Raw genomic sequence first — 25402 nt, 5'->3', positions numbered from 1 at the left:
GAAGATACACTAAAAAGTCCTAAATAATTTGGAAAACATCAAAGGTGAAGGGGGAAAAGTTACTCACTTCACAGTACAAGGATGAGGGGCCATTAGTAAGGATAGGAGGTAACCTTCAAAAATCAGCAGTTAGATACTTTTTTTTAATCAAGGAATCATTGCCATGAGGTGAGATGGGTGCCAAAAATGCATACTGTTTCAAAACAGGATTATATGAAATATCAGAAAGGAGTGTTTTGCAAAATGTATTAGTCAAAGGCATTAGTTCTGATTCAGAATGTGTGCAAGTCATAGATTAGGCAGAGGTATACTGGGGAAGTATTGGTGTTGCATTGCAAAGTTTTTTATATTCCATAGGGCTTCATGTTAGGCCCCTATGGGAAGCAGAACAGACAGCTTAGGAGTAGGACAGCAGTGCACCCTTTATCAAGTTGGGATAGCAGTGCTGGATCGGGAACCTGGTGGTTTGGCTTTTCTCCCTACTCTTATTACGTGTTTTTCTTATGCTTATTTAATAATTGCAGACAAAAGAAAGAAGAGTTGTCACAGAGGATAGCTGAAGAAAGAGCTCGCCGAGAAGAGGAGGAAGCTCGCAGACAAGAAGCAGAAAAACAAAGGAAGGATGCAGAGGAGCGGGAAAAGGAGGAACGGCTGCGCCGCCAGGCAGAGGAGAGAGAGCAGAAGGAGAAAGAAGAGATGGAGCGCATTCAGAAACAAGTATGCTTCCCTCTTGGAATTTCTGGGCCAGTCTAGCTGGCAGAGAAGTGGGTGAAGCAGTGCCTCTTACATAGCACCTAAATTAGAGCAATATCTAAAATTTAAATGCTATCTGAAAAGTGTTGGGACAGAGTTCATTCCGTAGAGTAGTTCAAAGAGTAGAGATATTTCTACTCTATTTCTATGACAAAAACATGTGGTAGGGAGTTGAATTTTGATGTTTTTTTTCCCCCTCTCTCCCTTTAAAATGTATTTAGAACAAATCATTTGTAATTCCTCATAAATTGTGATGAAAAAATCAATAGAGTTGTATTGGTGAATTTTGATAAATGCTATTATACCAGAGAATTCTTTGTCCCAACAGTTAGAGCAAGTCCGTATGCAATGATAACTATTCACTGTGTTGGAGATACAGTACTGCTGAGTTCTAATCTTATGTCTAATACTGCTTTTATGTGGGGCTGGTGGGAAGATTTGGGTAGTGGGTCGATTTAATCAAACCAAGGAGAACTTTTATCTGGCCCAGTACTCCTGAAATCAGAGTAGCTAGTCAAAAGACGTAAGATAATAAATAAAAATTAAGTTTTTCAAGTGCTTTCATTTTTGATAATGCTGATTATCTGGATGGGATTCTTCTCTTCTCACATGTCCTCTTACTTCTTGCATGTGCTTTATTCTTCTACAGTCCAACACTTCAATTTGCCTTGTAGATATGAGGTTTTCTTCTGGTGTATAAATGTATGCTTCTGATACCAAGTGTTTAAAGGATTGTGTTAGTGAATGTGGCTGAGAAGCTCCGTTCTTCTTTTTCAGAAGATGTGTGCTATTTTCTTTGAAATGTTAAATATGAGGCTTAACTCAGTTTAGCACTCAGAGATAGCACATGGCCAAGGCTTTTTCAGATGTTAGAGATGATCTATTGTAGTAGTTCTATCACATAACAGTGTCACAGTCAGGGAGCAAGGCCCCTCTACAGTATATTCCAGACAAATTTTGCATTTCATTAAAAAAGCAGGAATGGAAAGTTTGTGCAAATGGTCTCTGGCTGTTTGCCCTTGGTCTCGTTAAACAGTTACTCTTTTGGCCAAACAAAACATTCTACTGCATTTGTTTTACTCTCAAAAATATCCACCAAACAAAACACGGGTCTCTCTAATACTTTCCTGGCTGCTGTTTTAATGCTGAAGGCTAGAAAATTTCTTCCTTATTGGTGTGTTCTGGAATGGGCAGAACCAAACATGATGTCCATTGTTTAGTTATTCTCTCTTAAAGCTACACAAAACATGGAGATTAGTCAAGAAATGTGCAATTCCATCTGAAAAGATTTTTGATGACTTGTAAACCCCAAAAGTGTCTTTTCAGGGTGTTGTAGATACGCATAATTAGGCATAGAGTATAAAACTGTCCTTAAATAGTAAATTATTCCTCACTTTTTTCTTTTACCACCAATATAGAAAGAAGAGGAAGCTCGCCAGCGGGAAGAGGCCGAGAGGCTTCGATTAGAACGTGAAAAGCATTTCCAAAGAGAAGAGCAAGAGCGCTTGGAAAGGAAGAAGGTAACTCAGTCTATGCAGAGAAACTGTGATTGGTTTTGCCTTATCAGTCTGTTTCCACCTCAGCATTAGGAAGTAAACTAGATAAATGTACTCTCAGAAAGGCTGCAGTCCTCACTGGCCTGATGTGACAATGAAGGGAATATTGCCGACAGTAATAAATAATTCATTTCTTTGCAATAAACAGATACAGCTGATAAATGACAAGCAGTTGTGGTTTAGGAGAAAGATACTCAAATTAATGCCAGCAAACATTATTTTACCCCTTTACATTTCATTGTAGAGGCTTGAGGAGATCATGAAGAGAACTAGGCGTGCAGACGCTGTAGATAAGGTCAGTGCTGCTACTTAACATGTATAAATACGGAACACATTTCTGTTTTTTTCCCTAGTGCCATTTTTAATTTACAAAACTGTGCTTCCTTTGTAGAAATCCAATGACCAGCAAAATGGACATATATCAAAGGCAAATATTACTGGAGAAGCAGGTATTGTTTAACTGTGCCCTGAGCACAACAGGTGAACAAATGCCTACTGAGCACAACGATTTGAGAAACCGTTCTGAAACTTGGCACCTAATTGCAGTAAAAAAACAACAACAAAAAAAACCTATAAGAAGAATATGAATTAAATCTTAGCAGACATTAATTATTTAGACTTTCTGTATCGGTAGTCAGCCATTACTAAATGAGTCCAATGCTTTAGCAAATTTGTCACATTGGTGTTAACCAAAAGAAATTTCTTAACAAGTTTAATTATTTATAAAATGAAATTATTTTGTGATTTGGATCACAAAATAAACTGATTCTACAGTTTGTTTCTTATAGTATTTCAGATGTGATTGTTGCAGATTTACTCAATTTCCTTAAAAGATTATTTCTTCTTAGTCATCAAAACAAAGCATTAATTGTTCTAAACATCACCCTGTGATTTTTTCACACCCGCTGTCTTATTCACTTGTCCTTATTTTTTTTTTTGACAAAATTGAGCTACTACAAAAGCTTAGTCTCGTCACACCCACAGTCATGCTTTCCTTTTACTCCATTCCCTCTATCTTTTTTTCTTTTAGGTAATCTTCTATATCAGACTTTAATTCTTATAATAAAGGAAGAAAATAAAATGTAGCTTATATTCAACAATCACCAGGTGTGAATTAGCACTTTTAAAGACATTCAAGTCAAGCTATCAAATGGCTTATCCTATTGTAGCATAACATATTAAATGAAATTAATCTTTTTCTCCTTTGTATTTGGGTTGAGTCACAGGTAAGACAGAAGCATTGATAGATGGATGACTTTTTTCCTTGACTTTTAAAGTGAACACCATAATTACTACTGTCAGAAAACCTTTTGACGCAGATTTCATTACCTGTGTTTGTTATTTGTTTACATATTATCTCGGGGAAGAAAGTTTGTGATCTACTAATACAGGACTCATCTGGGATGCCATCTTTGTCTTTGGGCACTGTTGAAGGTGTTATAAACCATTTAAAGAATTTTGAAAACTATAAAGGGTTCCACCACCTTTGACTAGTGCTTTCCCTCTAGACATAGATGAGAAGTAGTCTTCTATCAGTTTCCTAAGGCAGAGGAGACTTTGGATCTCCATTTCCCTAGGCCCAAGGGAAGGCTGGGGTCCTTGAGTGTCTGAATAAAGAGAAAACTGCTCTCAGCCTCAGGGCTGCTCTGCTGTTTGACTTTGCATTATCTATATGTGCCGTTGAGATAAAGGTATGGATTAATGGGCATATTCCAGCCACACGAATTTCCATCTTGCACTTTAACAGACCTCTAACTCTCCACCAGCAGTTTGTTTTTCAAATTTTTTCTTAAGTCTTACTGTTTGCCAAAACCTGCGGAGACATTTATGGGAATGGCCAAATCATGCAATGAAAAAAATCCATCACCTTTTTGTCATTCGTTCGGACTCTGCCTCAAAATATGAGGCTGTTCCACATTTCCAAAGCAGAACAACTTTTTCTTCTGCTTTTTCCTTCACAATGTTAAAGCAAATATATTTTCCTGTTATTCCGTTTATTGAAACACAGACACCTCTATTTCTAGTATCTTCCATATAAAAACTTGCCAAAGATCAGACTAAGACATTCAGTATAAAAGTCTTCAGCCCAAACATTTGAGTACAGTGAAACAGAGCAGCTGAAGGAGGGGCTTACCAGATGAGGTTTTGGATAATGTAAATAAGTGTGTCCAAGCCTGTGAATACTGAATTGTCCTTGCAATTACTGTAGCAGATGTTAGCAGGGTGGGGTGCAGTTGCTTCCCCTTACTGACCTGTATATGAATAGAGCGACTCTAGATACAATGCAAAAGGCTGTGGTTGTACTTTAAAAGAAAACCACAAGGCAGGCCAGAAACACGTATAACGTGGTCTCTGCATGAGGGACAAGGATAATTTCATTTTTTGTTGCTCTCTGCTATGTCTTGTAGTAGTAATTTGATACTTACTGAAATGTGTCTTTCCCAATGGAGATTTTTTTTTCTTGATTTCCTTTTGAGTCACTGGACTCAAGAAATGACAGTGTATGGAATTAGTAATGTCCAAGTTTTGCTCTATTCCATTCTCTACTGCTGCTTGAAAAGTGCCAGCATAACATTCTATTGGATACCAGCCTCTTTTGCCCACTGGCTTATATATTGCAATTGTGTATATGATTGTAAAATGTTTATTCTTGTTGACAAAGCTATGGCTTTGAAATCTGTGACATTTACTTTGGACCTGAAACAGGGTTTGTGTGCCCAAAAAGTTGACAAAGGAGATGGGGTTGGGTAGAGAGGGCAGGGAGGGGTATGAGAACCGTGTATTTTTCAAAACGGTAACTTGCCTTGGCTGCGTGGGCTTTTGCAGCAAATATTTCACCCTAATCCACAGGTTAGATGCTGCTGCTTGGTTTTATGCAAACCTGTTTTCTCTGCCCAGTTGCAGCCAGCCCTGCACCTCCCTCGGAGCCTGCAGCAGGGCCCCAGCTCCAGCACGCAGCGCCGCCTCCGCACAACGGGACTCCGGCCGCCTGCACACGCCTGGGGGCTCCCCAGCAGCCCCCCGGAAATGTGGACAGGTAAAAAAAACATTGCCGGGTGTCAGGGGGCCATGTTTGGAGGATGGGGGCTGCTGGAGTAATAAATTACGTTCAGATCCATGAGTTCATTAACTAGTAAGAGGCAACTGTTCCATCTGCCTTGTTTCCTGGTTTTTATCCTTTCCTGTGTTCAGAAAAGAACTTTATCATATTTCAAGTAGCAGTAACTGATTTTTGCCCACTGATAGGGAAAAATTAAAAAAACCCTAGGGCGTGTTCTCTGCAGTGTTTGGAGCAATGTTTGTCAGCAGTGATTGCATTTCTTGAAACTTAATGGAAAGGGAATTTTTTTTCTGTTCCTTTTCCTGAATTAAGCTTCATAAAATCCACTCTGGGCTTGCACTGCTTATTTTCTTAATTCAAATAATGAATAATGTGCTTTCAGCCTAGATGTTCTGATTTCTAACCTGCTTGAAGTATTAGCAAGTGGTGTTGTAGGTATATCCTTGGTGTGAGTTATGGGACTAGTCACTTTGGTTATGCATTAAAAAAAAAACCAACTTTGTTTCTCATAAGGAGTATTTGGGGAGGTAGATATTATGCATTGGGAGCTCTCTGTAGCCACAAAGCAAGTCACTCAGGCTTTGAGAAATTGTTGAAAAGCTTGAAACCTCGGTATTGAACTGAGTGACACCCATTACATAAGCATGAGCTGTCAGTTATTTTCATTTTAGTGATGCAGAAACCCAAATAGTCTTGCAGTCCTTTCATGTTTTATGCAGGTAGCGCCCGAATATGCATGGAAAAACTTGAATGTGGAAAGCCATTGTGCAGTCTGTAATGGACAGTATGCTTTAGGGTGTGATTGGCACTAATTGAAGGAGGAATTTGCCCTTTCTCGATCCCTACATATGCCTGAGGGATCTTAGCCTGCTGTCATGCTGACAAGGATGCTCCTGCTGAGGGAAGTTCTGTCAGTGACACTGAGGTGCATTGGATGAGCTGCACAGAGCTGCCTCATAATTGTCTTGAGCATCTATTAAAATGTTAATCACTCCCAGCCTTACAAGCACCTTGATGTTTGAAATATAGAATGTGCCACACTAATGAGTGCTGTCCTGGACATTATAATCTGTGTGGAAGGAACGTCAGAGTGCCCTCAGTGAAGGATGAATAAATGAGATTGAAGAACACTGACAAAGTAGGAAGAGCCATGCCAGGTTGTGGAAGGGAAAACTGCCATGCCAGGTTGGAGTGTGTCTGCTGCAGAGGTACATCCACAGTCACTGGGAAGGTGAAGCCTGAAGCACTTGGTAGTGTCCCATAGATTTTGTCACATGATAAAAGCCACAGGTGCCAACACCACTTCTACTGCATCTGGTGTGCTGTGGTTGTCTGGCATCCAGATACACCTGACACGGTGGCACACACAGGGGCAGTGGGTGCAGGTTGTCTCCTGAATGAGCACCTCACTCCAGCCCTCAGCAAGAATTGCTTCTGTCTGAAAAACTCTTCAATGTGTTTTAACGGCAGGAGTGCTGAGATTCCTAACCACAAGTTCAGAAGGTGTTAACCTGAGGAGCTTGTGTCATGTGCTTGTGTGGGTGAGAGGATGAAGTGATGCAGAATCCTACAGCTGCTTAATCCATAGCCCACTTAAAGAATTTTGGTTGTATTCTATTCTCTAATTCCTTGCCCAAGATGGATCATGCCTGCTACTTCTTAGAAAAAGTTATTTCAGTGCAGTGGTTTATGTTGACCATACTTCCCTTATGGCACTTACTATGTAATTCCTCTTTTCTGTTCTGTTTTCTACAAACACTTGCAATGCAGTGCAGAACACCTCAGTGAGTGCTGTTCACCTCATGTGTCTCCATCCTGTGTGTGTGGAGCTGGGTCTGGGTAGATAGGATAAAGTTTTTAGAAATACACAGTTGTCTGGGTGATTGCCTTCATATCTTGTCCTGGAAAATAAAGTTCCTCATTGCTGTCTGGTTGTCTCAATGGATTAAAAATAAGCACCATTTATTTAAATAATCCAGAAGTTGGGGATCCATTTTGCTGTTAATGTCTATCTATGTCTCCTCTGCAAAAATCTTCTCAATAAATGAGGTGACTGACGTTGTCCTTCAGATCAGAAATAGCAGCTGAGAAAGTATTTTGGCATCTTTCAAAGGCCTGCAAATCTATATTTTATTTTTTCCTATTCAGTGATGATTTCTTATGAAGCATCAGAAACAGATATACTGAATTCTGGCCTTTTTTATTTTTTTAGTCTCTTCAAATTTTAATTTCAGGCTGTGCCTACATAGAGTTTTGGCTAAAATCATCTACAACAGATATATTTTTCAGTAATTTTATTTTTTTTTTTTTATTTTCCAGTTTATTTAATTAAACTGGCTTCTCTTTTCTCAACATCTTCCAGTCTGTCTTGTTAATATTGATGTGTCCAGTCAAAATGTGAAGCTGCAGAGATACTTTTCAGCTGCCATGGAGATGTCCTTCAGATGCTTGCCAAGACTGTTATGTTTGGAAACGCACTCTGAACAACTCAGGCAACTTTTTTTTCCTCTATTACATAAACGTCTTGCTACATGCACACTTATGGAATATGCTAGAATGCCAAAATTATCCAGTTCTTTCTGCAATATTGTATGCCTGAAAATGATGTCTTTGGTGTTGCATTAGACACTTAGACACCATTAAGAATGTAACATAAGACAGTAAGAACAGCTGTAGCAGGTCAAAACACTTTTCTATTTCTTTGTGTTCTTTGTTTTAATGGCCTGTAGCACAATGTAAAGGGGGAAAAAAAAAAAAGGTAATTAACAGGAGATCCTCTGGCCAATGAAAGGTTGCTAAGCATTGTAGTCCAAATGCAACCATAGGCTCAAGTAGTCCCTAAGCTGCTAATTACCAGAAGCTGAAGGGCATATCAATCTCCTAGGAATTTATCTAATCTCCTTTTGAGCTTGTGGCCTCTAAGATGTCCAGTGGAAATTAATTCCACTTTTCTATTTTCCCCTTTGTTTTGTCTAAATTTGCTCTTCTAGTAATTAGGTGGATGAAGCAGCACAGAATCGAGAAGATTTTATACCACAAAATTTAGAACAGTTATAGTCCTGATTTCCTTTTCTGTACCCCCTTTGTGATTGTAGACCCCTCTGTCTCAAAAGACATTGTTCAAGTCTGAACGAATCTTGCTTTAACTCCATGTGTAATACTGGCAGTGCAATGACACATAAATATGAAATATGGAGAATTACTTATTCACTAAGTCAGCTGATAAATTGGGTAGAAAAATTCTGTTCGTGGAAGCAAGAGGCTTCTTTATTGCTCTAATACTTGTTCAACTACTGTGATGTTTAATTTATACGAATGAGCAGTTGCTCTGTTCCCACCTCTTTCTTATCCCATTCATCAAACTTGGCATGTTATCCTAGCTCTGATATCGTTACTGGCAGTAGATGAGGATAAAATAAGTAATAGGATACCTTACAGTGAATCATAACCTAATGACCATACGTGACAGAGCAGGTTTTAATAGTCCTAAAGTATTTCACAGATTCTGCTCCTCATCTTACAGATGTGGGTCTCTGGCACAAAAGGGTGATGTGACTTAGGAGATCTCCCAGGCAGCCAGCAGGGTTTCTGTGCCTGCTCTCAAACTCAGTGCAGTGAAACATATTTTGCACTTTGAAATTCACTCAGCATATCCACAGATGAAAAAAGGGGGAGTGTCTTCTGAAAAAGAACTGGTGATGGTTTGAAAAACTGGGAACACTTTCTATGAACACCAGCATGTGATTCTCACGGGAAATCTGGGCTTTGGATAAAGCATTGCCACTTCCAAAAGAGTAACGATTGTTTTTTGTCTCTTGGGTAATACTGTAAAACAATTCTTTAATTGTTTGTGCAAAATTGTACACACAAGGAAGGCAGCAAATGGAAATATACTGTATGCCAATTACAAGCAGGTTCCTTTTTAAGACTAGTAAATGTGCTGTCAGAAAATTACCCTGTGAAACTAAGCCACTTGCTGAGAAATGGCCTGAAGAAATTGATAGCTAGTTTCAATCTAGGAAAATTGCATATGTGCCTTTGTGGCTGAAACATTTCCAAACAACCTGAAAAGGTTTGATGTGGTCCAAACAGGGAATAGGTACCCATGATTGTCAAGATCTAACTGTTGAGGGCTTTAGGAAGCACCTGTGAAAGATCACAAGTTTTTTGAGTATTTGTTGAGTACTTTCTCTTACTTGAGGAGCTTGTGGTCCCATTACTGTCATCCTGTTCACTGAAGTAGCACCTGAGTTTCTCCTCTCTGGCAGGATAGGACATGCCATCTGCGGAGTCAGAAGGATTTGACAATGCAGCACCTAATAAAGGGGTTGGGAGGGGAAGACCAAGGCTGCGAGACATGAGCGAGTATCATCTGGGGAGAGTACATGTAAATGCAGAGTGTCTGTGCTTGTGCTGCTCTTGGCTGGGGGAGATGTACCCGAGTTCACTCATAAAGTATCTCTGTCACAAGAGAGATGGAAAATGAAAGTGCAGATTGACATAAGGGGTTCTGGGAGGGGCCTCTTTTGGCTTGGACATGATCAACAGGAGTGTGGAGATGGGCGGTGCCTTGTAAATGACCCCTAAGGTCTTGTATGGGAGAAGGGACTGAAAGGAGCACTATACTGACAAGGGAGTCTTTTCTCTGGATAAGTCACATATAGAAGCTGCTCCTGAACTGGTGGCAGGAGGTGATCCAAGAAATAATAAAAATAACAGTGATCTTATGCAAGGGCAATGACATTGATTTGCAATACGAGCAAGGGTACAACAAAGGTTATGAGATCTGAAAAAGATGTTAGGGGCTGTACATTTCATTATATGGGTGGTTCCAGTAGTGGTGGTGCTGCAGAGGTTTCCTTCCTGATTCCCGTTGCAGTTGCTTCTCAGACTGCAGTGTCCACACAGCACCCTGTACTTCTGGTTCTCAGGTAGCCAAAGGTAGCTACTATCCCGTGGGTTTGAGGGAAGGAATACCAAGTACTTGGCTGCAAAACCAGTTTTTCCTACAGTGGTAGAAGCATTGTTTTGTTTTCACTGGCTAAAAGAATGCTTGGGATTGATGCAGACTTCTCTTCCCTTTGTACTATTGCTTTGAGGATGACTAAATTTCTGTTGTAGGTAAAGTACGTAAGGAAAAATTTCTGTGATTCTCTTTCAGCAATCTCAATCCAGAGGAAAATGCAAACGAAAATGGAATGTCTATGCAGAATGATAACTTTGAAGAGATCATGAACCTGCCTATTGGTTCTAAACCATCCCGGCTGGATGCTATGAACAATGATGGAAACAATAGTCCCGAAATTCCTTTGAATCCAATTCTGGCCTTTGAAGATAAGGGGACTCTTTTGCCTCAGGTAGATAGTGTTCAAACACATCAAACAGCAGGTAGGTTTGCTGTGGTTCACTAACACTTCTAATTTGTTGTAATTGACAGAGGTCCCAGAGTTCTCAATTAATAGAAGTTGATTCATTTAAGCATTTTTAAACTCTATTTTTTTTTTTTTTTCTATTTAAACTCTGTTTACATTTTAAACAAATTTAAATTACCTGGGGACAGGAGCACATCTCGTTATAAAGCTATGCCTGCCAAGCACATACAGGTGCACTGCAATGGTGGTGAGGCCTTATCATTTCCTGGATGAGGGCTTCTCACGCATACTTTACTTTGTGCCATCCATTTGAAGTTGCATGGAAAGGTTTTCCCTTTGCTTTCGAACAGAAGTGATGGGTGACGGGTGCTGTTCTGACCTTATGATCAGCAGCTAGGTTCCAGTTTTGCAAGTGCAGTGCTTGACATGTACGTGCAGAAGAGGAGTTACTGCTTTTTAAAAACCACTTTTTGAAATTCTGGATATGCTTTCCTCACCAAGTTCTTGCAGGCATTGAGGGATGGTTTTCAGGACGCTGGGGTTTTCTGGATTACATCATAACTTTCCAAGAATGTTAGGTAAACAAATACTAGTTTCGCAAATAAAATGGGATAGCGCTTTATTTTTCTCTGGCCTAAAAATGTAAGGAAAATCATCTTACATTAAAATAATTGCATAATTACATAATATTTTGAAGGAAGAATTGCCAGTCTGACCTGTCGTGTTTACTTTCTGTTTTAGAAGTGATCTGATTGTTTCTTCTGAAGAACCAAAGGTGATATGAGCATCTCTGCAGTCTGTGGAGTTTCTTCCATGCTATGAAGGAGTGTTTTATTTTTTCTCTCCAGTTTTTTAAAGATTTCTTGAATATCTTTTTTTGGAAGGACTTTAGTAAAACCAGCAGAAGAAATGAGGGGAATAGACTTGGATCACCATTCTAATAGCTTTCATCACTAGAAAAATCATGCTTCACGTGTGTTACTTAATATGGCTATTTCCAACAAGCTTTTTTTGTTAGTAAATGAATATTTCTGCATTCCTTAAGACACAAGACACTGGAATCTGAAAGTAACAGGCTGATTTGGGTGGTGGGACTGATTCTTTTTTGTTTTTAAAAAAGGTGAGTGTTGGTTTAAAAGGCATAATTGTAAAATTGGCAAAGAATCTTTTACACTTTGTGGTTCTAATACTTGAAAAATAGATTCCTCATTGCTCTACAAGTAGAGTTAATGGGGTGTTTTATTTAAACCTGTTGGTTTAAATGTTATTGCAGAGAACTCTAATTATGGGGGCAAACTATAGGCTTCTGTATCAGGTTCTTGTAAATGTAATTCCTACAGGGACATTCTGTAAACTGAGACGTCACTATGGTCTTCTCACATTTTCTCTAAAAACACAAAACAAGACAGGTTTTAAAATGTGAAAATTTGAAAGCGTTATTTTTTCATTGACAAGAGGAAAACCTATTGTTCTCCTAGATGTATTTATGAATTTTGCTCAGTACAGAAATAAATCGTTTAATTGAATAAATTAGACAAATATGGCAAAAAAGATACTGCAAACTTGATTTTTTTTTTTAAGTTACATCCATGTTCACAATACTATAAAAGATGTGTATGCATATGTGCACATGTGTGCACACACATACAAGGAAATACCTTGTTCTGAGTCCTGTAAATTGCTGCTGTTCCCAATGATGGAAGACTTTTCCTTTGCCTTATCAGACTATTGAAGACTGTGTGAAACCTGGGATATTTGAGTTTTGGATGATGATGCAGGTTTGGGGATTTTTGGGGTTTGCTCGTTTCAGAGCAAATGGAAAATGGTCATTGTGCTTTTTTATGTAGTGTGTGGTTTTTATAAAGCAGTGCAGTTTGAGTTGTAAGAGGAGTGATGCAGGTTGCTTTCTCTTTAGTTTGATGCTGATTTCTACTGTCATTCGTTGTTCCACCCCACAGTTTTGGTTGCTGTTGTGCAGAATTGTAAAATCTTGCACGTTTTTTGTGCTTTGCTAAACAATGCTGTTGGAGGCAGAGCTCACTCTGGGTGTTTGAGTTTGAAGCATCACCGAAGGCTTGAGGCATTGCTCTCTGAATCAATGAGAAGATCCTTGGGTAGGGGAAATGGAGGTTCATGGGCTCTCAGCTCTTGCTAACAGAGAATGTACCATTAAGATTCCTGCACTTGCCTTTAGTGAGCACTGAGCGAGGCCACTAGGAAGCTGTGCAGAAAATCTGTGCTAGCCGAAGAAAGCCTCTGAGAAAAAAGCTGAAGAATTTTTGAAGAAATTTCTGCTGCTGCCAAGTGTTCATCTTATTGAGGAGATGGGATAAAAGCAATGGAAATAAAATGAAAGAGACTTCATCTGCCAGAGTATTTATGGAAGGGAAAAAACAGCCATTCAGTCAGAGTGCTTTCAATAGTAACTTGTGACACAGTAAAATGAATTGGGTTCCTTTCTTGCTTTCTTTAGTTTTCCATGTACATAGCCACAATATTTTGAAGTGTCCAAAATATGTAGTTTTTCTTTAAAACTATATATAGCATGTAAGTACCAAATAAAACCTGTTTGAAATATTTATTTCTACTTATATTTTCATTTTCTTGCATAAATGAAGCAAGAGTCAATCTATGATGGAAAACTCTTCTTGCTACTCACGGTTTGCTTAAAACTTTGCTTCAGGTTTTCTCTAATTTCTTCACTGAAAAATCAGTACAGAGTCACTTGCAACAAGAGCAAAGAAATCGGCAGTTACATTTAGTTTCAATTTTAAGTCTTAGAATTCATTTAGGATCAGGTTTAAATTGTGTTGATCTTGAGCTATTTAGGATTGGTTATAAATTATGCTGGTCTTTTTTTTGGGAGACTTCAACAAAGTTGCTCCACTGTTCGTGGAAAAATAGGCCAGCTTTATTTCTAACGTATACTTTGGTTTTTGATTTTTTTTTTTTTTTTTTAAACAAGGCTGTATTAAGAACAGTTTATCATTACAGTCAATCCAGATTTGCGTGAAATGAGAGCAAGAATTTCCTGTTTCAGGGGCCTGACATACAAAATAAACCAAAGGAATTGAGAGTAGAAGTGGGTGCATGATTTTTTAAAAAAGGATTAAATGTTGACTTTTTAAATCTATTGGTTGAGCCTTTTTTTAATGAAGGGAAAAGCAGTTTCTCTTCTGCTGAGTGTTGTTCTTGACACTAAAATATGGTGTGTGAGGAAGGCCAGCTACTCTGCCTGCTATTGCAACTGGTTGTGTTGTTTGTACTGCAAGGGGCAAGGTGGAACTACTCCTTGAGGTGGAAGTAGCAGGTGTAGGCAGCTGTTCTGAGCGTTGGGAGCAGATGCCTTCCCCAGCAGAGAGCTGTGTGCTTTGGGAAGGCTCAGCTCTGTGCTCCCGCCTCCAGCACAACATCGATGCTCTGTGAATTACTTCAGTACATTACAACTGCTGCATTGCTCACCATTAGCTCTGCTTGCTTCGTGTCTTTTATCCCCTCATTCCCAATGAAGAATGCTTTGTTATTTACTTTCTTGCTAAGACCTTGAAATAATGTTTGAGATTAAACACCTAAGAATACAGATACAGGACACATTCTAATATCATTACTTAATATGGCACTCTTTCTTTTTGGAAGCTGATCTAAAATCACCCATGGAGGTGGTTTGCAATTTGAGACTTTTGTTCTCAGCCAGTCCTCTGTTTTAGAAAGTCCACCTGCCTAAAGCTGAGCACATGGTTTGTCACATGAGATTTCAAAACAAAATTCCTGTCATGCATGAATATTGAAAATGCCATATTGCTTTATCCAAAGTCTTTGTCTACCCTGCACTTTAATAGGCCTTTTTACTGCACTGAGTGTGGTTTTGGCTTTGGTTGTTTTTACATGTTTTGGTTTGGTTTTGGGGGGATGGGTGGTTGTTTTGTTTTTTCCCAAAGAGTACCATTGGAAAGAATGCAGATATTAAAAGAAATCATAATCAAAAAGGCCTCCCCCGAGCACTAAAATTAAGCTCAGAGATTTGAGCCACAGTTAAATGGAACACTGAGCTCTTACCTGACAGAATAACTTTTTTAAACTATTTTTTTAATCTCAATTTTATTCCATGTTTGTAACCAGTATCAGCTCTAAAGCCCTTTGTGCACATAAGAGTTATGAGATGGTCAGAAGCACCTGAAAAGATAGTGTGCTGCTTTTGGCTGGGGTAGAGTTAATTTTCTTCATAGTAGCTCAAAGCGGGCTGTGTTTGGGTTTGTGCTGAACACAAGGTTGATAACAGGGATGTTATAGTTACTGCTCAGCAGCGCTTGCACAGAGTCTGCCTCTCGCACCACCCCACCTGCCTGGAGTTGCATAAGGAGCTGGGAGGGGACAGCTGGGACAAGTGACCCCAGCTGACCATAGGGACGTTCCATACCTTATATTGTCATGCTGGGCATATAAAGCTGGGGGAAGGAAGAGAAATAGGGGATGTTTGAAGTTAGAGTGTATATCTTCCCAAGTAACCGTTACACATGATGGAACCCAGCTCTCCTGGAGATGGCTGAACATCTGCCTGCCCATGGGAAGTATAAAAGTAAGAAAGTAAGTTGAATTTAAACACATGACTACCTTTTTATTGTTCATTAACTCCATTTAAAATGAAGTATCAATTTCAAAATATAACAACAATTCCTAATTTTGCCAAGTATTTTCTCTGTTCCCTTGTTGAAAGTAGCTTTGGAAATAATTTAACATTTGCAGAACACAGTTCTGTACTTAAACATATCTCACCCAAATAATTTGTGATTCCTGCTGTGTTCTGTATACTTGCTCTGTGCAACGTTTCCTTGCCTTAACATGCCTTTGCTCTTCTGCTGGAGAGCAGTGCCTATAGCCTGGACAAGGATCAGCTGTAAGGTTTCACCCATTCTTGTTTCTTAAAAATTTCTTGCACTTTCTGAATTGTCTCTCAGCAGTTACTTTCTGTAGTAACCTGTTTTTAGTTTTCTGTCTTTATAGCATGGGTTGATTCAATCACGTTCTAAAGTGCTTGGAGTGTGCTCTGAAATACAGGACATGGAACAGAAACAGAATAAAGATGAATGCAGAGTCACCTGCATACTTGAGAGATGCCGCATCAGTGGAATCAGCCTGTTGCTTGAATAAAACTGAATAAAACCTCATAAATACAGTGCTGGTTTTTCTGAGGGGGAGGTGAGGAAACCAAAAACAAATCATGGAAGGTTAGCATAGCATAGCAGGTGTTTTTCAGCATGTTGCCATGTCCTCAAGCACACTCAAGCAGCCAGCCAAAGGGTCCAAGGAATTGTGTTTTGACCTGCTCCAGTTCTTGTTATCAGGACATCTCTCTTGTATGACCAAACTGCAAGTAGCAGAAAAATTACAGGAACCAATGAAGAGTTGTTTCCTCTGAAAGTTCTGGCCCTTGGATCTGGTAAGTTTTCACAAATCATTTGGCTTAAATATTAACTGTCTTCATAGCACATAGCTGCCCTAAGGAGCTCTTGAGTTTCATCTGTTTGTTGACGGACTTGCTCAAGGAGTCTGGCCATTTGGCTTTTTCTGAATGCTGAAGAAAAGTCTGGATCTGAAGAGAAATAATAGTGTTAGGCAACCTGCTGTTTTTCCCTATGTTCTAATGCGGATGTATAGAAAACTTATTTTTCAGGTAAGATACAGTTGGCTAGCCGTTCTTATTACAGATAAGGCAGATACAAATTCAAAGTTTTCATGTCTACAACCATTCAAGGTTACTGCTAAATTCTCCAGATCCAGATGTATAAATCTCAGTTGACAAATTCAGCCTTATATAGCAGCTGCCTATCTAGATATAGCAGGGTTTTGGCTCTGGCTCCACAAATGTAGATATGTGCTATATACAGTTATTACCACCTTATAACTCTCATAAATACTCTACTTTTATCCAAAGACAAGAAGACTAGCCAAACCCAGAAAAAATATTAAGGAATGGACTTTTAAGTATGAAGACGTGAGACTTCCCAGCATTAATATCAGCTAATCATGCAATTTCCTTACTTGCTTGCTTTATCAAAATAAACTAAAATCACATTTGAAAAGCTTTTAGGTTTCATCTGGTGCCCAAAAATTCTTATATTGGATAAAAGCATCTGTTCTTGAAGTCCTGTTTCCCTGCTGTTCAGAAAGCTTTTAGTTTTAAAGCAAGCAACCAAAATCCTCCTGCCTTTATCAGGAGATACTCTTAAAGAGCTGCTTTAAAACAGGTGAGGTAATAGCTACCCTTGAGATTATTCTGTTTTCTTAAGTGAGCAGAGCTAGTCCCCAGAGAAGTTTTCACTGTTGGTGGTTGGACTCAATGATCTTAGAGGTCTTTTCCAACTCCCAACGATTCTGTGATCTCTCTTACTAAGCTGTTACATCAGCCTGTTTGCTGCTGATGGGTGCAGGCGGCCTTGGCAGGAAGGACGTACCTGCTCGTAGTCTGCAGAATGTGGAGATGCCCAGCTGCTGAAAACGGACCTCTTGGTGGGTAAGAAAATTCTTGAGGTAGGTTTGAATCTCTCCAATGTGATGCTTCCACAAAAGCATCATTTTTTCTGCATAAATGAGAGAACCACTAGAGATCAATACGAACCTTTAAACACTTTGAAAACTGATTTTTGTAACAACATTTATAAGGTCAATAATGACTCATCTACCTTCAGCTTAAACCAACATTACTACAAAGACTGGCAAGGGACTTCCCTGTACTACAGTTTCTGATACTACTGCTGATATTTCCGGTAAATAAAAAGATGAGTGGGCTGCTGTGCTGGGAATCTGATCCCAGTGCAAGGGGCTTGCTGGTTGGCCTTGTAGGTGAAGCCATCCATGAGATGATTATGCTGTTGGATTCTGTTCACTACCTAAGCAAGAGTCTCCACTGTTGCAAATCCTCAATGGTAGAAATGAAACAGATTTGCATTTTCCCATACTGGGAACTCACTATAGATTTCAGTTTTTCTTGTGTCTAATGTTGAAAAGCTAATCATACCTTTCTAGAGAATGTGGCAAGTATCATCTGAACACCCTTTTCTTGCAAGTCTTCAAGGCTCTCAGCTGCATGGGACAAGTATATTAAGCACAAAGCTGTTTGTTTTCTACAGATAAAAATAACGCTCCTCTATTCTCTCTCAATAAAACTTTAAAAATTTTGGCTACATTCTTAAAGGCCACATTACTTCACTGCTCCTGCTAATTTGGCCTAGAATTATCTCAGCAGGATTTGGTTCAGTAAGAGTTGTTCTCTTGCTGGTCAGGGAGCAGAGTTAATCTAAACGTTTGGAACACTACCTCTGCTGTCTGTGGGGCATGCCATCACATTTCACATACTGAGAAAAAAGGTCAAACAGAAAGAGGTAACCTTGTCTGAAGTGACCCTTGCCTGAAACACTTTCTCATCTCTCCCATGGTGAAGAGTATCTTAATGGTCTTCCACCTTCTTACAGAAGTTGTTTGCAAGGACCTCAGAATTGGCTATGGACCAGCCCTGCAGTGTGGCAGTTCTTGAGGAAGGCAACCAACATTTGAATCAGACCTTTATCTATGGTCTGCTTTCATCCCTGGACTTTCTCATACACTCAAGGACTGTTTTATTTCAAGGGTGACTATAGGCGCTTTTACTCTAAAAATTTGTAGAGACCAAATGGGGGGTGATAGAAGAATATTTAAGGTTGTTCAGTGCCTGGCAGTCCTTTGGGAAAAGGCTAATTTCACTCCAGACACCCATAAGTCTCTTTCAAAGGACAGTTAATCCTTTGTGAGTTACCGTGACCAATCATGTGCTGGACGATGGAGGCAGCATGAAAGGATGGCTCAGGATGTTCCAGTTGGCCAGCCAGTCTCACCAAGCACTTTGTCAAAGGTTCATCCATCCACTGGACCATGTGTAACATGGCTCCTTCTGGAAGGCAGAAAGGTAAGAGAGTAGTCTCTAAATAGGAACTGCTGAAATAGTGAATCCTTCATGTAACTGGAGAAGCATGAAAATAAGTGCTGAACTTGGTTAGTAAGTGTGTTCAGGTTGTAAGAAAAAGGTCATGTTCTGAGGTTATACTCTCAGCAAGGTAATGCCATGGATTTGGTTCATATTTTGTCGGCTTTTCGTTCTGCAAAAAGGAATCACTTTATGTGCAAGATCCACTCTTGGCATATTGGGCTCAGTCTGTCCAACACCTACTGCGCTCTGTTTGCAAAACTAAATGTGATGTGTTGCCAGCTGTATGGCCATTACACCAGATACAAGAGATGACTTGTTTGACAGACAATATCCAATGCTGGGGCATGTTGGGAAAATTTACACTCATTCTTTCTGCTATTAAGAGTGCTGTACCTTTAATGAGTGCCAATTTGGTATCTCTGATAAAATCCACATGCAAAAAAATCAAGATAAAGACCTACCTTGTATTTTAGTCTTTTTTTATATCAGTTTCTGCAATGATGAAATTATTTCAGCCTGAGAGACTTGGAAATGTTACAAATACAAGTAGACAGGGCATGTACAGCAGTAAAGTTCAGCACAAAAAAAAAAAAAATTAAGCAGATGAACAAAAGTGCAGACAATGAAGGCCATGTATCCTGCCAACAAATTGGATTTTGTCCTTGAAACTTGCAACTAAACAATGAATTTAAAGGGAAAGGCTTGGGCTGTGTGTCCAGATGTGCTCCATCTCCCATTAGGATTAATAAAGGATGTGTCTGATTCAGCCATTCATGGAGGGTTGCTGCCATACCTTGCTTTGCTAGCTCAGCAAGGCAGGATGTCACATAACGAAGGGAGTCTTCCTGAGTGTCGGTCAAAAGCATGGTCTGGAGGAGACCTTCGACACAGCGGCTCTCAGTGATTCTCTGCCACAAGAGAGAGAGTCATGTTTAGCACTTCCATTATGGTTTAGTGGTGTCTGGGGGCTTCAGAAGTACTCCTACAGTACTGAGGGCTAAGCCATAAATAATGGAAATGTCTCCTCCCAGATCTGCCACAACTAGGTGAAAACACCTTGGATTGTTCAGAGACCTGTACTGAGATAATAATTTATAGACTGAGTTGAAAATAGATAGGAGTCTTCGCCTGTGCTGACCTGGATTAAAAGCAAAAAATGAGACCAAGAAATGAGTTCTGAATGAGTCAGCAAGAGGTGACTAGTTGCTAATGAAGTCGAATCAACAGCTCTCTGGGAGGTCCTAACAATGGAAGCTGCTCATGGCTCCCTAAGTGAGCTCAGGTGTCAACAAAAGGGAGTACCTTTGTTTGATACTCATTTTTTGCTGCATTTTATGCTGCAGTTTTTTAGCTTGCTGCTTAGAGGTCCAAGGTGGATTTGAGACTGCTGCTTTTCAAGCTCCCACACTCTGTGTCCTGCTGGCATAGAAACAGCACTGTCTTTTTTCCTCTTGTGACAAGGACTCTTAGGCATTTTAGGGAGCATTCCTTAGAACTGATCCAGGAAACCTGGCACTCCCACTCATATGCTGCTGAGTATCAAGCAATGAGAGCTTGATACTCTCTGAAGGTGAAGCAGCTCCCAGCTGATAACAGGATAAAGCCACAGAATTTAAGTATTAAAAAAAAAAAAGAACCATATTTGTCAAACTTTGAACAGATGGTCCATTTTTTATTCCTACTATGGGCCTTGAGTTTAAGGGAATCTAGTTTCCTGCAAAGCTTGATGTCACAACTATTAGAAATTGATATCCTTATCCAAGTGAAAAAAACCCATACTTTTCCTTCTGGCTGGTTTAAATCTCTGGAACTACTAGTAATTGGATCATGAACAAAGAGAAAAAAAACTGAGTCTTGAAAAGTGTTTACTAAGAAGTGGGACAAAGCAGAAATGAGAATTTGGTGGGGTTTTTTCCCTCCATATTGTGGTGGTACTGTTTGATCAAGGTACTCTAAAAGGCAAAGAGAAAGGAAGTGTATCTGTACATATGGATTTTGAAGCAAAGTCAGCATGAGAGATCTTTACAGCATGTTGGCATAGCTAGTATCTTGCCAAAGAGGCAAAATGTACATCAATAGCTGGGGTTCTATTCCACAACAAACAGCAGCTGAAGCATGAGAGCCAAGAAATAAAGATTCAGTTCATAACAGACCTCAGACTTTTCTGAATGATTCCTTTAATCAGTATGAAACATCCTTGCTAGAACTTTTTATACTTATGATGCAGTCAAATTACGTAACCTCATCTCTCATTGCAAAAACTAGATATTTCTTATTTTAGTTAGCTTTTTTGCATTGTATTGGGAAAATAGGAATAAAACTGCCTTTCATTATGGTCCTTTTATTCATACATGCAATTTTGTATAAAATATATAGCAAATTGGCATATGTTTAATTTCCCACAGAATTTTTTTTTTTTTTTTTAATGCTGATTTGACATAAACACAATGGCAACCTCACAGGGTATAACACAGTGACAAACATTATGTACCTACCTGTCTGTTTTTGGAAAGGCTCAGGTTTCTGATGATGCAAGCAGTATGTCCAACAATCACAGGGTCTGTTTTATGTGCTGCCAGTAACATCCCCAGGCTCTGCAATAGCTCAGCACATGCCAGAGTGTCCTGAGAAAAGCAACCGGTATCTCAGTTACATCCAGCATTGACAGCACAACGTGACTTTGCAGTGACCTATGGAGAGACCAAACTTGCACTGCAAGAAGAGCATTCATTTGCTTATTTAAACCAAGGACGTGGCTGGGTCCAGTGCTGCTTCTCACAAGTATGATCTGGTTGGCATTGAGTGTTGGGCACTTGCTGTGGAAGGCTGGTGTCTTCAAGGTCATGTAGTTTATTGTTGTTTCCATCAAATGCCTCACCAGGGTCATTGCTGGTCAGGGGAAGGATATGTGATCCTGACTGGAAAGAGAGGTGGTCAGGGTTGGTGTGAAAGGCAGAAGTACACAGTGAAGTTACAGCAGCAGTGTGTCCTCGAGTGCTTCAGCAATTCACCTGGCTACAACAATGGGTTGTATGTTTAGATCAGTTTGTGATCAGGCATCTCGTTAGTAAACGTGTCCTGAATGACGTCTTCTTTACACACAATTCTCTGCTGTCTGATGATATTTTAGAGGTACTTTGCTGGATAGCTCTCTCTGAATGTAGTCTTCCTCCAATTACCATTAATATTAATTGAATCACAGAATGGCCTGGGCACCTTAAAGTTCAAGTAGTTCCAAACCCCCTGCCATGTGCAGGAAACCTTCCACGAGGCCAGGTTGCTCAGAGCCCCATCCAACCTTGCCTTAATCACTTCCAGGGATGAGGCATCCATAAATTCTCTGGGCAATCTGTTCCAGTGCCTCACCACCCTCACAGTAAGGAATTTTTTTCTTAATATCAAATCCAAACCTACTTTCTTTCAGTTTGAAGCCATTACTCTTGTCTTGTAGTATCAGATCGGAGTCTGGATTACTGCACAGGTAGTCACCTCAATAACAATATGGATTAAGGGGAAACTTCTGTGTGTAAGAGGAACCTGACTTCAACAGAGTTTGTGTTAGGTCTACAGTTAAAACCAAAAGATTTCCTCTTGGGAGTATTTTTTCTTTCAGTCTCCTTCCCTTAGGAATTTAGGAGGTTTTTATGCAGTTCTTCTGTTTGTTAACAATGAACTATATTATTTGTACTACTTGGAAACCAAGACATAGTAATAAGGGAGTTCAATATAAAAAAAAGTATTGGTCCTTTACACAGCTGCAAAATTCACATAATTCTGAAACTTCTGAAATATCAGGATCACTAAAGCAATGTTGAAAGGCAGGTGTCTTTAAAAGTTAGTCTAACTTTTATCTTTCTTTTGCTTAGGTTAAATTGCAAAAGTGTATCTTATTTTCTTTTAATACTAGCTGACATCTTCACTTAGCTCACTTTAAGCACTGTCACAACGAGCAACCCTAAAATAAAACAGGAAAATAAGTTGAAAGGGCAGTCCTATGGCTAAACATGGGGCATTTAAAGAATCCTATATACAGACATGACAGCAAACCTTCCTCGGTCTTGTTTTTCCTTCTCTTTAAAGGAAGAAATAATATAGTTTTAGATAATCCAATTAAATTACCACTGATGACTGTTTTCTATGCTTTTGGGCTGAATGTCCTCTTTTCTATGTAATCCCATCAACTATGATACTCATTTTTCATTTGCTATAGCCTGAGAGGAGGAAATTTTCAGTGGATTATAAAGGAACTTTCTAATAAATAATGACTTCCCTGCCAAGATCTTTTGTTTATTTAGGACCTACATTAGCAAGTGACCATACTTGAATTTTGCTGAACTCTTTTTGGATGGAATATGGCTCAGATCCACATTTTGTTTTCTGGCTCAATCCTGCACAGTGCAAGAGAACAACGAGAAAACTGTGAGTAAAAATAGATTGAGTGATTCAGATAGATATTGATCTAACTTTTCCCAAGACTAGAATATTAAAAAAAAAAAAAAAAGGCAATGAAAAATATTCCAAGAGCAAGTGTGCTTACAATTGCAATGCTGCACTCTTATTCCTTACACAGAGATTTCTTGACGAGGTAAATATTATCCCATTTACCAGTTAGCAAGATGGTAAGGCAAAGTTATTTTGTACCTGGAGTGGAGAGTCTGGCACCATCTGGAATAGACAGACCCTGACTTCCAGGTCTTTTGCTCAAAGGAATTTGACTTAAAAGACTGTTTTCTCACATAGCCTGATTCTTTAGTGTTTCAGGGTTTGGCTGTCCTTGGAAAAACTGAATACAAATCCTTCTGCAAGAGGGAAGTTTTCCAGCCCTTGCTGGAAACAGGAGATTGCAAAAAGGGGGCTGAAGCAGGGCGAGGAGCTCCTATGAAGCATTCCTGGGGGTTTGCTTCATGGTAACGAAAGGGCAGACAGATTCTGCCCCATTGTATCCTGGGTAGTATTTGTAATAATTCAAGCATCACTTGACTTGGTTGTAAAGGTTAGCTTTGTTCAGTGGTTTGTTTTCCAACAGTTGTTCCCATGGAGAAGTCCCTTTTTCAGTCACAGAGAATTCAGCCTGAGTTAGAGAAAGAAACACTGAAAAGACTTGAAAAACAGGCCAGAAAAGGCATGGAGATGGGGCGGCAGGATATGAATACGAAGAGGTCAGCCTCTTCTCAGAGTGCCCAGGGCTCACTTGCACAAAGCAGCAACATTCAGTAGTCAGGGACAGCCGTGTTTGTTCACTAAAACAAATTTAGAGATGTAGATACTTCTCACTGGAGAATAAAGTGAGATGCTTTGCTTTCCAGCCTCCTGCTATTGACCCCTCAAGAAGAATGGGCTGTTTCACCACTGGTGTACCAAGGCTGAGTTCCTGGTGTCTTTGTTCCCATTGATGCTGACCACATCTCTTTGTGGCCAGGAGTTTGAAACACGGGTAAAGACAAGTTTCAGGACCAGGGAGAAAACGATTTGTGGGTACTCTTTGCTGGGAGAACAAAAATGTATACAGTGTTTGGAGACAAGAAAAGCAAAACTGAGTGAGGACCATGTTCCAGAATAATGTCTCATATTGAATAACGTATTAACTGTGCAAATGTAAATGCATTTCAGTTGTAAGCTTGTCGAGAGCAAATTGTGTTTTGATTTGAGGCAGCTTGACAAGTAATGAGGATGTTCAGTACTCATGCAGCCACTGTGCCTTGAATAGCTCTGTGCTCTAGTTGGTGCTTCCCAGGCATTGAGCTCACCCATTTTTTCCATTATGTCCCAGAGGCAGGGGAGGTGCAATCCTGGTTTGCGTACAGACAACTGAACTGTAACACACCAAGTTTCCAAACCCAGATTTCCAAACTCAGGTTATCAAATTGGATAAATTTCCAATCAGGCTGAGTGTATTTCAGGTGCAAGAAGCACCTAAGGCCACCTGAAGCTATTCAGACCCTGTCACTACCTCTTGAAGAAATGTGGCAGGAAAGGTTCTCACATATTTTCGCTCTTTGTACTCAACCTCTATCCTCAAAAGATGTTGTTAGCTCAGAATACCTACCAAAAAGCTTTCACATCTATGTTCTCAAGGATGTTTCTAATTATGGTAAAGAAAAGTTTTATTTAAAAACAAGAGTAATCTGTCAGTATTTGCCATAATTTAATTGTAGTCAGACTTCTTCAGGTGTTTGCTAGTGTTGCACTATTAATGGTGGTGGTTACCCTGACCGTGGGCAAAAGAATCATTCCATAACGGAGGACATGAGGATACACAGTCCTAGTAAAAATCCTTATGCATTAACTAAAGATAGACAGGATTTCAAATTCTTTTAGTCCCCCCTTTTTTTTTGATCCTAATTCAAAATATGTTAATACTTTACAAATGCACTTTTGAATAAAGCTGCCCATGTAGGGAAGTCACGTATATTTACCCTTTGTTCTGCACTTATGCACTTTAAATCTGTGCTCTAAATTATTTTCTCTGCTTTTTCCATGTGCGGGGAAGCTGTAGCCAAGAAATAACTTCCTCGGTTGCCCCCATGGTGACAGCCTCTCATGGCGCTGTGTACGTCCTCTCCTCCGACACCCATCTGGAGACCTATGGTCCGGGGACTGAGCGGACTAGAGGGAATTGCAGGGAACGCAAGGCAGTATCCACATACCCAACCACTCTGACACTGACAGCCATCTCCCCCTCTACTCTCTCACTGGCCTC

The 25402-nt window shown here is 39.7% G+C and overlaps 2 protein-coding genes across 15 annotated transcripts in view; one reads left to right on the top strand and one right to left on the bottom strand.

Annotated features, from left to right (window-relative positions):
* The window catches only part of MAP7 (microtubule associated protein 7), a 109903-nt gene extending 96580 nt beyond the window's left edge, over positions 1–13323 (top strand). For all 10 annotated transcript variants that reach the window (XM_040059817.1, XM_040059816.1, XM_058419944.1 and 7 more), the window contains 7 exons: positions 525–717; positions 2172–2273; positions 2554–2604; positions 2701–2758; positions 5208–5346; positions 10532–10758; positions 11484–13323. In XM_040059817.1, coding sequence (XP_039915751.1) covers positions 525–717; positions 2172–2273; positions 2554–2604; positions 2701–2758; positions 5208–5346; positions 10532–10758; positions 11484–11494 — 781 coding nt within the window. In that variant the 3' untranslated portion in view covers positions 11495–13323. The remainder of the gene's footprint in view (positions 1–524; positions 718–2171; positions 2274–2553; positions 2605–2700; positions 2759–5207; positions 5347–10531; positions 10759–11483) is intronic.
* A 2010-nt stretch (positions 13324–15333) lies between these two features.
* The window catches only part of LOC120751252 (uncharacterized), a 31472-nt gene continuing 21403 nt past the window's right edge, over positions 15334–25402 (bottom strand). For 2 of the 5 annotated variants that reach the window (XM_040060788.2, XM_040060794.2), the window contains 5 exons: positions 21198–21326; positions 19496–19610; positions 18532–18666; positions 17195–17320; positions 15360–16332 (listed from right to left, as the gene is read on the bottom strand). In XM_040060788.2, coding sequence (XP_039916722.1) covers positions 16211–16332; positions 17195–17320; positions 18532–18666; positions 19496–19610; positions 21198–21326 — 627 coding nt within the window. In that variant the 3' untranslated portion in view covers positions 15360–16210. Of the gene's footprint in view, positions 16333–17194; positions 17321–18531; positions 18667–19495; positions 19611–21197; positions 21327–25402 lie in introns of all 5 variants that reach the window. The other 3 variants (XM_040060793.2, XM_040060791.2, XM_058420091.1) reach the window with 3 other exon arrangements.

The sequence above is a fragment of the Hirundo rustica genome, chromosome 3 (genome assembly GCF_015227805.2).
Source record: "Hirundo rustica isolate bHirRus1 chromosome 3, bHirRus1.pri.v3, whole genome shotgun sequence".
NCBI classification, from domain to species: domain Eukaryota; kingdom Metazoa; phylum Chordata; class Aves; order Passeriformes; family Hirundinidae; genus Hirundo; species Hirundo rustica.
Note: the sequence above shows the minus strand (reverse complement) of the source record. Positions and strands in the feature narration are given on the sequence as shown.